This window comes from Balaenoptera physalus, assembly GCF_965194825.1.
Source record: "Balaenoptera physalus genome assembly, chromosome: 10".
Lineage (NCBI taxonomy): Eukaryota > Metazoa > Chordata > Mammalia > Artiodactyla > Balaenopteridae > Balaenoptera > Balaenoptera physalus.
Window position 1 is genome coordinate 88,953,967 of NC_138889.1, and position 14,783 is coordinate 88,968,749.

The 14,783-nt window shown below is 51.8% G+C and overlaps 1 protein-coding gene across 2 annotated transcripts in view; it reads right to left on the minus strand.

Annotated features, from left to right (window-relative positions):
* The window catches only part of ABTB2 (ankyrin repeat and BTB domain containing 2), a 181,768-nt gene that overhangs the window by 32,851 nt on the left and 134,134 nt on the right, over positions 1–14,783 (minus strand). For both annotated transcript variants that reach the window (XM_082410423.1, XM_082410424.1), the window contains exon 3: positions 8,153–8,366. In XM_082410423.1, the coding sequence (XP_082266549.1) occupies positions 8,153–8,366 (214 nt within the window). The remainder of the gene's footprint in view (positions 1–8,152; positions 8,367–14,783) is intronic.

Here is a 14,783-nt window from a genome sequence, read left to right on the forward strand (position 1 = left end):
AGACCACAGACAAGTCACTTCAGAGGTCACTGGATGCACCAGCCTGGGAAACACATGCAAACAAGTACTTAATTCACCCGATAGCTATTTTTATTTCTTTTGCTTCCATTTTGGGTAAGCAGATGGAAATTCAATGCACAAAAGGGGGGAGTGGAAAGAGAGAAAAGAGCTTAACATTGCAAATCTTCTTGAAATGGTATTTAAGGGAACCACAAGTCAGGAGCATAAAGCCACCAGTGCCATCATCTCTATTATTTGATAAGAGAACACTTTCGCAAGCCGAGCAAAAGATTAACGAGCCCACTTCTTCAGACTGAACGCGCAGCCTATCCGCGGGCGCCTCCCATTTATGTAAAGTGCTCATCTGAGGGGAAACGTCCCCCTCCTGCATCTGGACTGGAACAAAGAGAGGCCTCTCTTTGCTGTGTACTTCATGTGTGTTGGGGGCCCTGCCCCAGAACTTGGGGGCCCCCCAGGAAGTAGGCACTGCTTAGATCTTCACTCTACATAGGAGGAAACTGTGGCTTGGAAGGTAAGGAGACATGTTCAGATCACACAGCTTTAGGAGGCGGCGCTGGTTTGACCCTCACACAAGGGCACCTCTAAGGATGCAGGTCTCCACGGGAAAATCACTCAAGCGCCACCTAGGAGCATTTGCCTAGATAAACAACAACCACTGATGATTTAAAAAAAAAAAACAAAACAAACCTTTTCTGTGTTTTAAAAATGTACATGAGGGCTTCCCTGGTGGCACAGTGGTTAAGAATCCGCCTGCCAATGCAGGGGACACGGGTTCGAGCCCTGGTCCGGGAAGATCCCAAATGCCGCAGAGTAACTAAGCCCGTGCGCCACAACTACTGAAGCCCACGTGCCTAGAGCCCGTGCTCTGAGACAAGAGAAGCCACCGCAATGAGAAGTCCACGCACCACAACAAAGAGTAGCCCCTGCTCTCCTCAACTAGAGAAAGCCCGAGCACAGCACCAAAGACCCAACACAGCCAAAAATAAATAAATAAAATAAATAAATTTATATTAAAAAAAAAAGTACATGGAATGTAGATTTCATGACATATTTCATATGTCATGAAATATGCACTTTGAAGCAACAAAATCCCTCTGCGACTTCTGCTGCCAGTGTCACCCCACCTGTCCCAGTGTCCCGTGGCTGTTCTTTAAGGCCCAGTTAAAACCCCAGTCTGTTCTGACACTACCTCCCCAAAGACTCCAGTCTTCTCCAAGATCCTCTGGGCTATGAGGATGAGGATGAGGATGAGGATGAGGATGAAGATGGAGAAGATGATGACTGACACATACTGTGTGCCATGCACTGTGCTTCGCATATATTAACTCAATCCCCACGACACCCCTACGAGGTCGGCACTGTTAGTCCTGTGTTAAGAAGAAACTGAGGTATAGAGGCTAAACGACTGAGGCCACCAGCTTGTACATGGCAGAGCTGGGTTTGAATCCCGGCCGGTGTCAGGGCCTGAGGGCTAACCTAATGCAGTATCATACAACCAAGCTTCTTCTTACATTGTCTGGTGGTTTGTGCTCATTTTTTCCCTCTGTCTTGTTTTTGCCTCTCTCATTAGGCAGGAGACTCAATCACATAAGGCACTCCGTAATTCCCTTATATCCCTTCCCTGCTGATCAACAGAAGTACGTGAGAAATGTGAGTTAATTAGTGAAGCACTTAAGATGGTATCTGTCACTTAATATGTGCTCTATAATGCTAGCTATAATTAGCAGGAGTGTTTGTAAGTAGGAGTAATATTAGGAGTTGCATCATTAACTATTATTATTGGTAGTGGCACTGGTTATATTGGTAGTATCAATAGTAGTAGTGGTAATTGTATTAGCTGTAGTCGTATTACTAACCCAGATGCTGCTGGAGAACCACATTTTAAGAAACATCATCCTACGTCAATCAAGAAAGACTATTCTCGGCGCCAACTGTCACCTAAGCATGTTTATGACCATTGTAGTAACGGGGGGAGTGGGGGGCGGGGCTGGGGGATGACAGCCACCATTTATGAGTACTTTTAGGTGCCAGGCACTGAGGTGAGTGTTTTACCACATTATCTCATTTAACCCGAGTAGCATCTTATTATCTTCACTGTTTTACCGCTGAGGAAACTGAGGCCTAGAAAGATGGGCTGATGTGTCACACCGCTAGAAGGTAGCAGAGATGGCACCTCCGGGATGACCCAAGAGGCTGGTGGAACCCTCTGACCCTTGGGCAGTATCTGAGGTCGTGGTATGGACTTCAGGTGGAGTGGGTAGGACTCCTATGGGCTGACACCTTTGCCAACTCCAGTTTTTCTGAGTTCTGTCCACATACTTGCAGGAAGCTTCTTGGCTAGCACGACATGGATCAGGGCAGCCAAGAGATGGGCTAGACACACAGCACCTTCTTCCGGGATCTCACCTGGAAAAGGGCTTTGATCTCAGAGCAAAAATAGCTCCACGGGAACTGGGGACTGATAGGTAACAAAGCAGCAATCTGGGCCACTTGTCTCAGCTGAACCTGCCCAGGGTGCAGGACCATGTACCAGACAGCTCCAAGGTGGATCCTGGTAGAAGTGCCTTTCCTCGCAGCAGCATGGGAAGGGCTTCCTAGCGCCTTCATTCTCAGAGTGGTCCAGGTGCTGAGAGGGGATGTGTGGGGAAAGGGCAAGTGAAAATCAGCCAATCACAGAAACACTGAGCAGGCCAGCGGTCCCCAACCTGTTTGGCACCAGGGACCGGTTTCGTGGAAGACAATTTTTCCACGGATTGGGGGCGGGTGTGGGGCGGGGCAGGGGGATGGTTCAGGTGGTAAAGCGAGTGATGGGAGGCGACGGGGAGCAGCAGATGAAACTTGGCTCGCTTGCCCGCCACTCACCTCCTGCTGTGCGGCCAGGTTCCTCACAGGCCGCGGAGCGGTACCAGTCCGCGGCCTGGGGGTTGGAGACCCCTGTTCTAGGCCACAAGCTCAGCCCTCCCCTTGTCTTGGCCCTGGAGGTCCCAGCTCCCCCGGGCATCGTTCTGGACTGTGTTTCCTTATTCTCACACTGCTCCTTTCTCTCTCCCCCAGGTCCCACACTCTCTCTTGCCACGTGGTCTCGGCATATGCTATTCCTTCTGCCTGATACTAATCATCATAGTAGCTAATACTGAGCACTTACTGTGTCCAGGTACCATTCTAAAAGTGCTACCTGCGTTAACTCATCAGCGCTCACCTTACGGGTGGTTGTGAAGACTAAATGTTACTTGTCCACAGAACCTGGGCTCTGGAGAGACTAAGTGACAGGTCGAAGGATCTAAAATAAGAGAGTGTAAGTTTGACCTCAAATGCGCGTCTTTGAATCGCAGTTTTCCCCTCAGATCATGCTCTGCTGGCTGAGAAACAGAACACCAGATGTTTCTAGGTTCCATCCCAAGTCAGACGCTCTTCCTGGCTTAGTGTCCTGAACACCAGCAGGCCCCCAGCCCTCGGACTGAGCTTCCCTCCATGAAGGGGCACTGTGCAGGGCTGGGGAGAGGGAAGCAAGGGGCCAGGGCTTGAAGCTTAAGCAGATGGGCTGGTTTGTGGACAAGGAGCCCACCTTCGTTTCCAGTATTCCCAGATACTCCTCAAGGATCTGGCTTCTCTGCTACTGCTGGCAGCACCGTTCGGTGAGTCTGAGCACCCCAGCTCCCGAGGTTCTGAGGCAGAAAATCAGATCACGCTCTGTCTACCTCAGCCCCCTCTGCATCTCTAGCTGTATCTGTCTCCCTCCGTGTGCTCTGCTGGATGATGTTCTCCTCCAGCAATTTGCTGGCAAGCCGGCAGACCTCCCTCTGTTCCTGCATGTCTACACAGCCTTCCTCCCCGCTTCCCCAAACCCCTCATTCCCAGGAGGACGATGTCCTCTGCCCGGATGCTATTTCAGCTACCCATCCCTCTGCCTCCAGGCATGACGAGCAAGGACCACATTTAGCCATATGTGGCTGTCCATTCTCCTCTAGACCATGGGGGAAGAGGCTCCCCCCATCTCCCTGGGTAACCCTGGATCCTTGACAGCAAGTTCTTTCACTTTCTGAGCTCAGTCCCGGGTGATGACATGCCCTGCAGGGGGGCAGCTGTGACTAATCCTGTGTTTGAGATCCTGCTGGTGCCTGTGATGCAAAGCTGCCAGCAAGAAAGGGATCCTGGGAGGGTGCAGGGAGGCTCCAGCTGCGGGGCTCTCCCAGGGCAGAGGAGAGGCAGGTGGGGCTGGAATGGTCCCAGAGAAAGTGGCCCCAAGGGCCATCACCCACCCAGATTATCTCAGACCTTTAGGACTGGGTCTCAGCAGCTGGGTGGGAAAGCTGTAGCCTGGCATGGTGAAGGGCGAGGACTTTCAGGTCAGAGAGACCTGATTCGAATCCCTGCGCAGATACTCAGCAGCTAGGTCCCCCCCTGGCCTCGTGCCCTCGTCTGTAAAATGCAGGTAATGCTAACACGCACCTTGCTGATTCGTTGTGGAGCACAAAAGAAACAGAAGTCGGTAGAGCTGCCCTTTAAAAGGAAGAGCTGGCTCCTTTCACATGTGGCATCTCACTCGCCCTCCCTGATGGGTCACTCAGCCCTGTTTTACAGATGAGGAGCCTGAGGCGTGGAGGGGCCTGTGTGGGAGGCTGGATCCGAGCCCAGGCCCCTGCGCGAAGCCTGCGCTCTCTTCCCTGCTGCTGCCCGCCTCACTGCGGAAGCACGTTCGACTGCCTTCTTGTGCCTCGCAAAGCCCCTGCTGCTTCTACGACTACCTCCTCCCTCCAAACCCAGAGCAGGAGGCCCTGGGGAGAACGGTCCTCACGGAGAGATACTGAGGCCCCACTGACCAGCGCAGACGCAGCTCACGGCGTAGCAGGATGAGCTTCACACAGAGGGTTGAAGGCATGTCCCGCCTGCCCTTTGTCAGCACACTTGTGGTCACACACAACCCCCGTGGGAGGGAAGAAGGGTACTTTCTTTAAAGCGGAAATCTATAAGCACAGACTGGAGCGGCACCGTCAGTGGTGCCACGGGCCAAACCCAAGCCGCCAAACTGAGCTCCTTAGCCCAGGTAGGCGAGGCCGTGGAGAAGGCCCCTTAATCCCCACGGGCCCAGACATCCCCAAACCATCGAATCCCCAAGCGGAAAGCCTCCAGGCTACAAACCCACCATCATACCCGAAATCAGAGGTTCTGTCCAATTCTGGTTGGGGCACCTGACCCCCATGTCCCAGACATGGGACAGAGGGAGGAACTTCAAGGGAATGAAGTGGGGGAGGGGAGAGGAAGAGACACACAGACGTCCCCCGACTCACAAAAGCAAAGCTTTGTCACCCTGGAGTCCTAGCAAACGCCAGCTCCTTGGTGCACAGGAGAGAAGGTTTTCCCCAGGGCTCTGCTGAGGGTATTGGAGTGGCAGTGCCTCGTGGGGACATGAGGCCCAGCCTGCAATGGAAAGGCCAGCCAGGCTCTCCAAGGCCTGCAGGGCCTGCCCTGTCAGAGTGAGTCCAAGCACGGCAGGACCCACTCAGCAGCCAGGAACCGGGCCACCAGAAAGCTGCCGGGCTGTCTGCCCCCCTGGGTATTTTTAAGGTGTCCTCCTTTTAGTGCCCAAATATGAAATTTGGGGATTCTTTTTTCCTGATGGTGGTTCCAATTTTCCACATGTCTAACACTCACTTGAAACGATTCACGGAAAAATGCTTTTGCAACCAACTTCTTTGTGCCACAGACAGTGTGGTTTGTAAATAAGGAGATATCTAAACACGTACTCATGTGTATGTTGTCACTCAAGCTCAGCCATCGCAATCACACACAGACAAGCAGCTCGTGTAGCACAGAAACCCTGATGTCATGTTTTAGAGCATCAGGGGCTGGGAATCCCCCCCGGAGGAAAGCCAGAGGGTGGCCACAAAGACATCCAAGGGGTTCCGGGCACAGAATCCACAGAAGAGCGCCTCCCTGGCCAGCACCACAGCCAGTAGCCACGGTCACAGCCGGAGGGCCAAGCAGCCCCGCCTGGGGCAGCAGGTCCCAGGAAGGTTCCTTGTCCTCCTCTCCCAGCCACCTTTGCTTGGCTGACCCAGCCTCAGGCTCAGTCTAGCACCCTTGGGGACCTCACCACTAACAAGCAAGCCTCCCCTCCCCATCCCCACCCCCTCCAGATGTTTTCTTGGCCCTTTCTCCATCCCAGCCAGCTCTGGCAACCACAACAATTTCTCCACAAAGCAGAAACAGCTGGGGCGTACAGCCTGTGCTCTGGCCCCATCTCCCTGCTGGATGCTTCCTTCAGGAAACCCAGGGCCTCCACCTGCTGCCTTCTTGCTCTGTGTCAGGCCCCACCTGCATTCACTGTCCAGCTCCCCAAGAAATAAGACAACGATGGTCTAATAATGATACCAGTGATAATAACAGCAGCGGTAGCATTTACGGGGAATCTACTGAGTGTGTGTACTGGGCCACTATTGTTTCATGTCTCTCGTAATGACAGACGGTATGGTACAGAGGTTATGAGCAGAGCCTATGTGGCCTTGGCAAGTTATTGAATCTCTCTGTGCCTCCACTTACCCATCTGTAAAATGGGGCTGCGAAGAGCACCTATTTCCTGGAAGTGTGTGCCCACATGTAAAGTGCTCAGCACGGTGCCTGTCACGTGGCAAATGCCCTATAAACATCGCTGATCATCATCGAATCCTTAAAACTGCTTCGTTACTGCCCCATGTTTATAGCTGAGGAAGCTGAGGCTCAGGGAGGTTTGGAACCTTGCACAAAGGTCTCAAGGTTCATGAATGTCCGAGTTGCTGTGCAGGCCCAGGCCACCTGACTCCTGAGCCTCTGCATCCTCTGCTCCCAGCATTTGCCATATGTCCACAGGATTGCCAGTGTTTTCACGACGGCTGTTTTTTAATGAGCTGGGGTGGGGATCTACCCTTGCATCTTTATCTTTTGTGACTGTGGAGGCCCTGGAGAGGTGGGCCTGGCTGTGAGGACCACAACACTGAGGAGACCCAATGCCTCCCAAAGACAATGGGTGGTGGTGGGCTGGGAAAGCAGTGGCACTCTCTGGATCAAGGTCTCAGATCTCCCTCCTCTGTGATGGGGCACAGAGACCCCTGGGCTGCTCTCCCCCTCTCCTGGGCCCTGCTGTGAGGTGGAATGTATGCACCCAGGGCTTCCTAAACTGAAGGCGAGTCTCTCCCACTCCCTGGACCTCAATTACACAACCCTCGACCCATGGCCATCGGTCGAGCCTGTGGACAGACCCTTCCTTGGGTGGCCATGTGGTGGCCTCCAGGTGAAGCTCCTGTTAGCATATATACTGGACAAATTATAAAAAAGCATCTTCTCTGGGCAGAAAATTGAAAAAAGGTGGCCCTCTGAGTAGACCAATTAGAATGGGCACCCTGTCCTCAGGCTGACATGTCTCCACGTGTGTCCCCCCCACTCATGCCCCTCACTGCATCCCCTTGTGCAGTGTACAACCTGTATATCTGTTCTTAGCAGCCCTTTCCCCAGTTGGGAAAGGGCTGGGACCCCGCGGACAGCACTAGACTGGGGGCCAGCAGGCCTGGACCCTGGGGCTATTTACCCACTAACCTGCTGGAGATCAAATAACCTGCCAGAGCCATGACGTTCCCATCTATAAAATGAGTGAACAGGGCAAAATGTGCCTAAGAATTCCTAACAAGAATGATGATAACGTGACATCATCATCATCAAAAGAGGTGACAGCCACCACTGATGGAGGGCCAGTTACCACCCAGACATTGTCCTAAGTGCTTTTTCTGAGAGCACTAGCTCACTCGATTCTTACTACCACCTTTCTAGGTAGGTGCGAATACCTCATTTTATAAAAGAGGCAACTGAATTTCCAAGAGCCCAGGTAGTAAATGCTAGAGCTGCGAGACAGAGGCCAAAGCCCACTTTCTGAGACTCAACGACCCCACACTACATCAGCCCAGGGTGAACAAATCCCGCTGCACCTCAGGGACAGGCCTTCATCCAACTGAATTCGCAGCCGCCGCCCGTGTCAGGCCGCCTCCTCACAGGCACACAGGCCGGGGCCAGGGCTCTTTTTCCACCTTATCGGTCGCTCGGTCAGTCAACACACATTGTGTCGCATGGTCCACCAGGTGCGCAACCCAAGGCAGATCCCTACCGTTCGTTGTTCAGGGCCATCCTCGGGGGGTCCAGGTTGGGGTTCTCCATGGACTCCATCTGTGGACACCGCAGGAAGTAGTAGAGCGTGTGGAGGGCGTCAGGGGACCAGGTGATGGGCTGGGGTGGCTGGCGGGCCTGGCGGGCGGGGCTGGAGCCAGGACACAGCGGGTGGCGCCCCTGCATGTGGTGCATGGCGCGGGAGACCAGGTCGCCTGGTGAGGAGGGCAGGAGAGAGGGAGAGAAAAAGAAAAAGTCTGAGTTTATAGCCCACATTCTTCCAAGGATCTTGCTAGCTAGAGGAGCAGCTAAGCCTGCATGCTTAATTACTATTTACCCAGAGGCAGCAGGTGGAGGTGGAAACTGTCACCCAGACACACGATAGCAATTTAGATTCCCTTTCACTTTCAGTCCTGCCTTAACAGTTGAATGAAACACTTGGTAGGGCCCGGCCCCACCAGAACTTAGGTGGATACGGTTTCTTTTCCAACATCCCCACTCCCTCCATCACCCCACGGCCCTTCCCCCAGCTCTGACCACAGGAATCTCCCTGGGCCTCTTTTCCCAACCTCCAATTCCTGTGCTAGGCTGCATGGTGATTCTCCCCCGTGCTGTCTGGTGCAAAGTCCAGGTACTTCCGCAGAAAAGGGACCTCCCTCTCCACGGCCTCAAGGAAAACTCCCACCACCATCCATTATGCTTATTATGTGCTGAGTGTTCAATTTTCTAGAAATAGGATTTAATTTGATCCTTACAAGGCTGGGGCCCGAGTAGGAACCCTATTTTGCAGACGAAGAAATTGAGGCTTATCCAGTAAGCAAACATTTACTGACACCATGCATTTCCCTGGTCACAGGGATGCCGTGGCGCCCAGTAAATGGTAGAGTCTAGATTTGAATCCAGGCCTGTGTGACTCCAAAGTCCATGAACTGAACTGGGACCCAGGCCGTGGCCTGCCCTAATGAAGTCTGCAGGGTCCTCAGGTCCCCATATCCTGTGCTGTGTTTCTTCCCCAGTTGAGTCTTTTCAATTCCCCACCAGCCCAGGACAGGAAACATCCCATCATTGTGTGAGGCCACAATGCTGAGAAAGGATGGGTGAAATGGCCCCAGGCACCTGCGGGCCCCTCTTTCTAGGAAAAGTGGCGCCTTCCATTCTTCTCAGGCCTGAGAACTCAGGGGGGCGTCCCCTGTGGGTCAGCTTGCCCCTTACAGATAACCCCTTGGAGAGAAAGCCGCTGGATGAGGCTGAGCTCAAGGAGGGAGAAACGAGCAGATTTTAATATGGCAGGTGAAGTGTTGTTCAATGTTCGACAGGACCAATTCATTCACTTATTCCGTTAACCTCCCCTACAGAGCCTCTGGGTCTGGGACTCTATACCATGTGTCCCCGGCGCCCTGCACAGCTTCTACGGCACAACAGGTGCTCGGCAAACATTTGGAGAATGAAAAAGTAGCCTTACACATTCATTTCATTCAAAATACAACTTCTGCTGGGGCTTGACTTGAGCTCGTTAGCTGCCAAGTTCTCCCATGACAGCCACAGCGGCAATGCTCGTTTCCAAGCAGGGACGATGACAGCCCTGGAATTGGAGATCTCCACTGGGTAACAGCCCTCCATGCCACCCCCAGGTCCTCACTCCTCTCTACACAGCGGACTCTGCCCATCCCGCAGTTGTAGCTCAGCTGCCTGGGTGCCTCCTGCCAGACCCCAGGGCCAAGAGGGCTGAGGGCACTGAGCTCCTGATGCCTGGTTCCCATCCCCCAAACTCCGATTTAATTGGTCTGGGGCAGGGCCCAGGCGTCCGTATTTTGTAAAAGTTCCCTCAGTGAATCTAATCTCCAGTCAGGTTTGAGAATCACCAGGTAAGCGGATGAGCGCATAGATTCTGGATTCAGACTTGCCTGGCTTCCAATCAGGGCTCTGCTATTTCCATCCTGTGTGCCTTACGTAAGTTACTTATCAAAGCCTTGGCTTCCTTATCTGTAAAATGGAAATAATCGTTTCTAACCTAAAAATCCTGAGGATTCAAGTAAATAACCAATGTAAAGCACTTAACATCATGCTTGGCACAGAGTAAGTGCTTGGTAAAGTTAAATATATCACCATTATTGTTACTGTCTTTTGTTATTAACCCTCTATCCTACAGGCCACCTCGTGGTACTCTTCCTTCCAGGACCTCTGCCTGCAGTCAAGCACTGCCCCGCATTTCCCAGGACAGGAGGAGTCCAGCCCTGCCCTCGGGCTCCTGGGTAGTAGAAACTGGCATCAACAACCCCAGGCCAAGCTGTCTCCCAGCAGCTAGTTGTACAGCTAAGTTGGCTGCAATAAGTTGAAACCTGGCTCCCGCTTCTCCAGGTCTAAATGTCATAACTGTTGGCATGACCACAGGACCACAAGGAGGAGAGTTCAAAGAGTCCCCGATAGCATCAAAGAAATCTTGTTGAAATATCATTTCAAAGACTCGACAAGGTAGAAGTCATCACCATTAATGATGTTTAAGATGGTTTCGTTGTTCCTGGTGTAGAACCCTTGGCAGCACATTTAACGCCAGGATGCAGGCAAGAAAATCGAGGAAGGAATAGGAATACCTCCTAATAGCTCCCTAAAAGGGAAGCCTGGAACAGAGAGGCCTTCCGAAGGTTCGGGAAACCATGAAGGCAGCAGCATGAATGGTGACTGGAGATGGAGTCCCTGGACACTTTGCTCCAAGCCCAGCTTCGGGCTATCAGTCTCTCTCAAAGACCAAAGAGACAGATGCCTGCAGACAACTCTAATCAGGCATCTAAAAAACTTAAGCTGCGCTGCAAGTCCAGGTTACGGGCAAAGACAGCCACTTGCTTTGGATGTTCTCCCAGAGGGATTTTCCTCCCTGCCACCTTCTATTTTCTAGTCTTCAAGATAGACATGAAAAGATAAGACAAAATCTCTAAAAAAAATCTCTTTACAGCCACCCCATAAGGGAGGCATTTCTATTTTACAGACGAGGACACAGGCTACACAAATTAAGTGATTTGTCCAGTGGCACAAGCAGGACTTGAACTGGGGTCTCTGTGTCCCAAACGCACGTTCTCGACCATTGCGACATTGCTACTTGAAGTGTGGTCTGCAAACTGGGACAGGTCTGTGAACTGGGACAGGTCTGCAAACTGGTAACTGGTTCAGAAGTTCATTTCAGAAACTGAGAGTGAGTTTGGAAAAACTTCCAGAGCAATCTGACAGAGTGATTTTATGCCTATTTAATCTACTTAATAAAATAAAATGGCTTGCATCTTACCTGTGCTTTATTTCCTATTTCTAAACGTTCCTTTTTATTGTATTTTATAAAAGTTTCAGTTTGCAACAAAGCTGGGGGGATACCATCCCTGACCTGCTACCACAGTGAGTTTCAGAAGCTGTGGCCCAACGGGGCTGTGCTCTTGGTTTGGTACAGCTGGGCACTCAGAGCTGCTTCTGAGACATCCTTGTACTTGAGAATCAATTGATCCTAAGCTTGATGAGACCTCAGTCTGAAGCCCAGAAACACCCACAAGTATGGAGAAACAAGCACCTCCCTGCTTGTTAATCACGAGAGCCCTGAGCAGAGGTGCTACGGCTTCCCTCTGGTCTGTCCAACCTGCATCAGGAGCCATCGAATAAAAAGAGAAGGGGAGGGCCTGGGATTCAGCACTGTCTCCAAAATGAGGCCCATACCATCTGGCTCCCTTTAAAAAGAAGTGTTTTGTTTATTTCTTATTCCCTTCCATTTATCTTCTCATAGGTAGAGAGGGACAGAGGAAAATAAAAGTGCCCGAGCTCCCTATGCAGATGGACCTGATACAAGAATGAGACTTCTTGACCTACGTGGCAGGCTGGTCCTGGCCGGGTGCAGGGAGAGAGTGGGTGTTAAAGCCGGGCTAAACTCTAAGGTACGAGGTGCTTAGCGCCAAGTATCACTAGCCTCATTAAGCTCTTTAGTCTTGAAGAGAAAAACTGCAATATCTGCCTCCACCTTCACCTCCTCCCTCCTTCACAACGATTAGCAAAAACCCTGGTTTCAGAGCGAGGGAGCTCGGGCATCTTGGCGCATGATACAGCCTGCTTGGTTGTCGGTGAAAGATGCTCTGGGGATCCTTCTTCCCTTTGGTCTGAAAAGTGGTTGAGCCAGGATGGGGACCAATCCTAGGTGGGTTTTAGGAGGCAAAAACTGGACGATAGAGAACTTATTCTTACACACACACACACACACACACACACAAATACACAGCTCAGGTTCTGTTCTCATCACTAGCGATACGTACACCAGGGGATACAATAAAGTCTCCATTCTCATGAAGCTGAAGTTCTAATCACATGAGAAAGATGACCAACTATTCACAAGTAAATATATAATAAATGCCAAGTGTCCATTAGTGCTTTGAATAAACCAAAGCCATAAGATGGGAGACAGAGAACGAGGGTGGGACCCTTAATCTCTGCAGGGTGCTCAGGGAAGGCCTGTCTAGTAAGTGTTATTGGGCAGAGACTTTAAGAACGTGCCATATTTGGACAACTGGAGGAAAAGGTCACAGGCAGAGGAACAGCTAGTTCGAAGGCCCTGGGGTGGGAGGATCTTAGCCAGGAGGCCAGGAGGCCAGGAGGCCAGGTCAACAAGAGAAGAATAGAAGACGAGGAAGGCAGATCATATGTCCAATCCCGGACTTCACTGAGTGTGTTGGGAAGCCATGGGGGTAATTGAGAGGATATTGAGTAGATGAGTGACATAATACAATTTGGGTTTTAAATATCCCTGGTTTGGCCTGAGTTGGTAGCCCTGGAAGTGGTGAGAGGGGCAAACTTAAACTTGGGATAGTTTTAGAAGGTAGAACTGATTGGACTTGGTCCCTGGGCTGAATGGTAAGGACAAGCCCTTCCCCTGAGGGAAGTTTCTGAATGCTCGCCTTGTGCCTGACTGTGGATTGTAATGGGCACAGAGACCACTACAACAAAAGACTCTATGATAAAAGTCAAGATCAGATTCCAATCTTATTTATGTATGTATGTATGTATGGCTGCAATGGGTCTTCGTTGCTGCATACGGGCTTTCTCTAGCTGCGGCGAGCGGGGCCTACTCTTCGTTTCAGCGCACGGGCTTCTCATTGCGGTGGCTTCTCTTGTTGTGGAGCACGGGCTCTAGGTGCACGGGCTCAATAGTTGTGGCTCGCGGGCTCTAGAGCACAGGCTCAGTAGTTGTGGTGCACGGGCTTAGTTGCTCCGTGGCATGTGGGATCTTCCTGGACCAGGGCTCGAACCCGTGTCCCCTGCATTGGCAGGTGGATTCTTAACCACTGTGCCAGCAGCGAAGTCCCCAGATTCCGATCTTGACCTCAGCTGCCCTGAGATGCTGGTGGCTGGGCTGCTAGTCACGTCTACGAAGCCCACAGCCCTAAGTAATTTAGAGCTTTGCTAAAGTCAGACACAGCAGGAGTCAAGCCCCCTTTCTGATTCTTATTTGCAACCTGACTTGGGGAAAATGACTTTTCTTCTCTAAGCTTCAGTTCCCTTATCAGGACATACCTTGCTGAGCCGTTCTGCACAGTAAATGAGATCACGTGATGAAGGCACTTCATAGTGTCTTGCACACAGTAAGTGCTCACTTAATGTTCAAAATGCAAAACAAAATCAAGGTGTTCTCCAGTGGACTGAGGCCTAAGTGTGTCCCTCACTGTCCTCAGGCCAGGGGAGTTCACCAAACAGACTGTGCATAGCGCCAAAGACAGCCCACTGTCCAGGAGACATTCCCCGGGGGTGGGGATCAAGCCGTACACCCAAGTCCACTTCCTGCAGGGTCCTCAAGAGGCAGGGGACCCAGGTGGCCATGCTGGAATGCCCCTAGGAGACAGAGAGCTCAAAGTGCTGCTTTCTGTCCTAGCATTATCACCAATCTGCTCTGTGACCTTGAACCAGGCACCTTCACTTCCTGTCCTGGGAAGGGAAGGAAGATGGGGGGGTGGGGGGAGGAAGCGAGGAAGCTGTGTCCTAAAGAAACAGAACGGCTTGCCATTCACTATTCGGGGGCCAGAAACCTCAAAGAAATCACAAGCGGAAAAGGCTGGAGCAGAGTGAAACTCCATCTGTTTCCACACTGTGTGCTATACGACCCTTGGCACATGTCCCCACCCTCCGCTGGGTGGTCTCATGACCCCAGGAGGAGCATGCAGTTTGATTTCTCAAATAATTGGGATAACGAGAGGGAGAGATCGGGAGACACGGGGATCTCATGCCTCCTAACACGATCTTCTGAAACACCTGTCAAACAGTAATGACCTAGACCCAGGGGTTTCCCGCTGTGTTCCAGAGAGCCCTGAGGTCCTGGGAGATGCCCAGGGCGCCGCAGGGCTGAGGTCACTGATCAGGTCCTCCTTCAGCCAGAGACGCTCCGCTTTTTCCTTTCTTTTTCTGTGATGAGGTTTCGGGAGGTGCTTTCTTTCAAATACTGGTTGTAAATTCAGAGCCCTTGGGGCCAGGCAGGTAAAATAAATAAATGAGACAGGCCAGCTACGAGAGACCGAGGTATTTGGCAATGTAGGGAATGCCTCCTGTCCCCTTAGCTGCCACTCAGCTCCCCCTGATTGCTGCCATGCAGGAATAGGGCACAGCAGTGCCAGATCGTC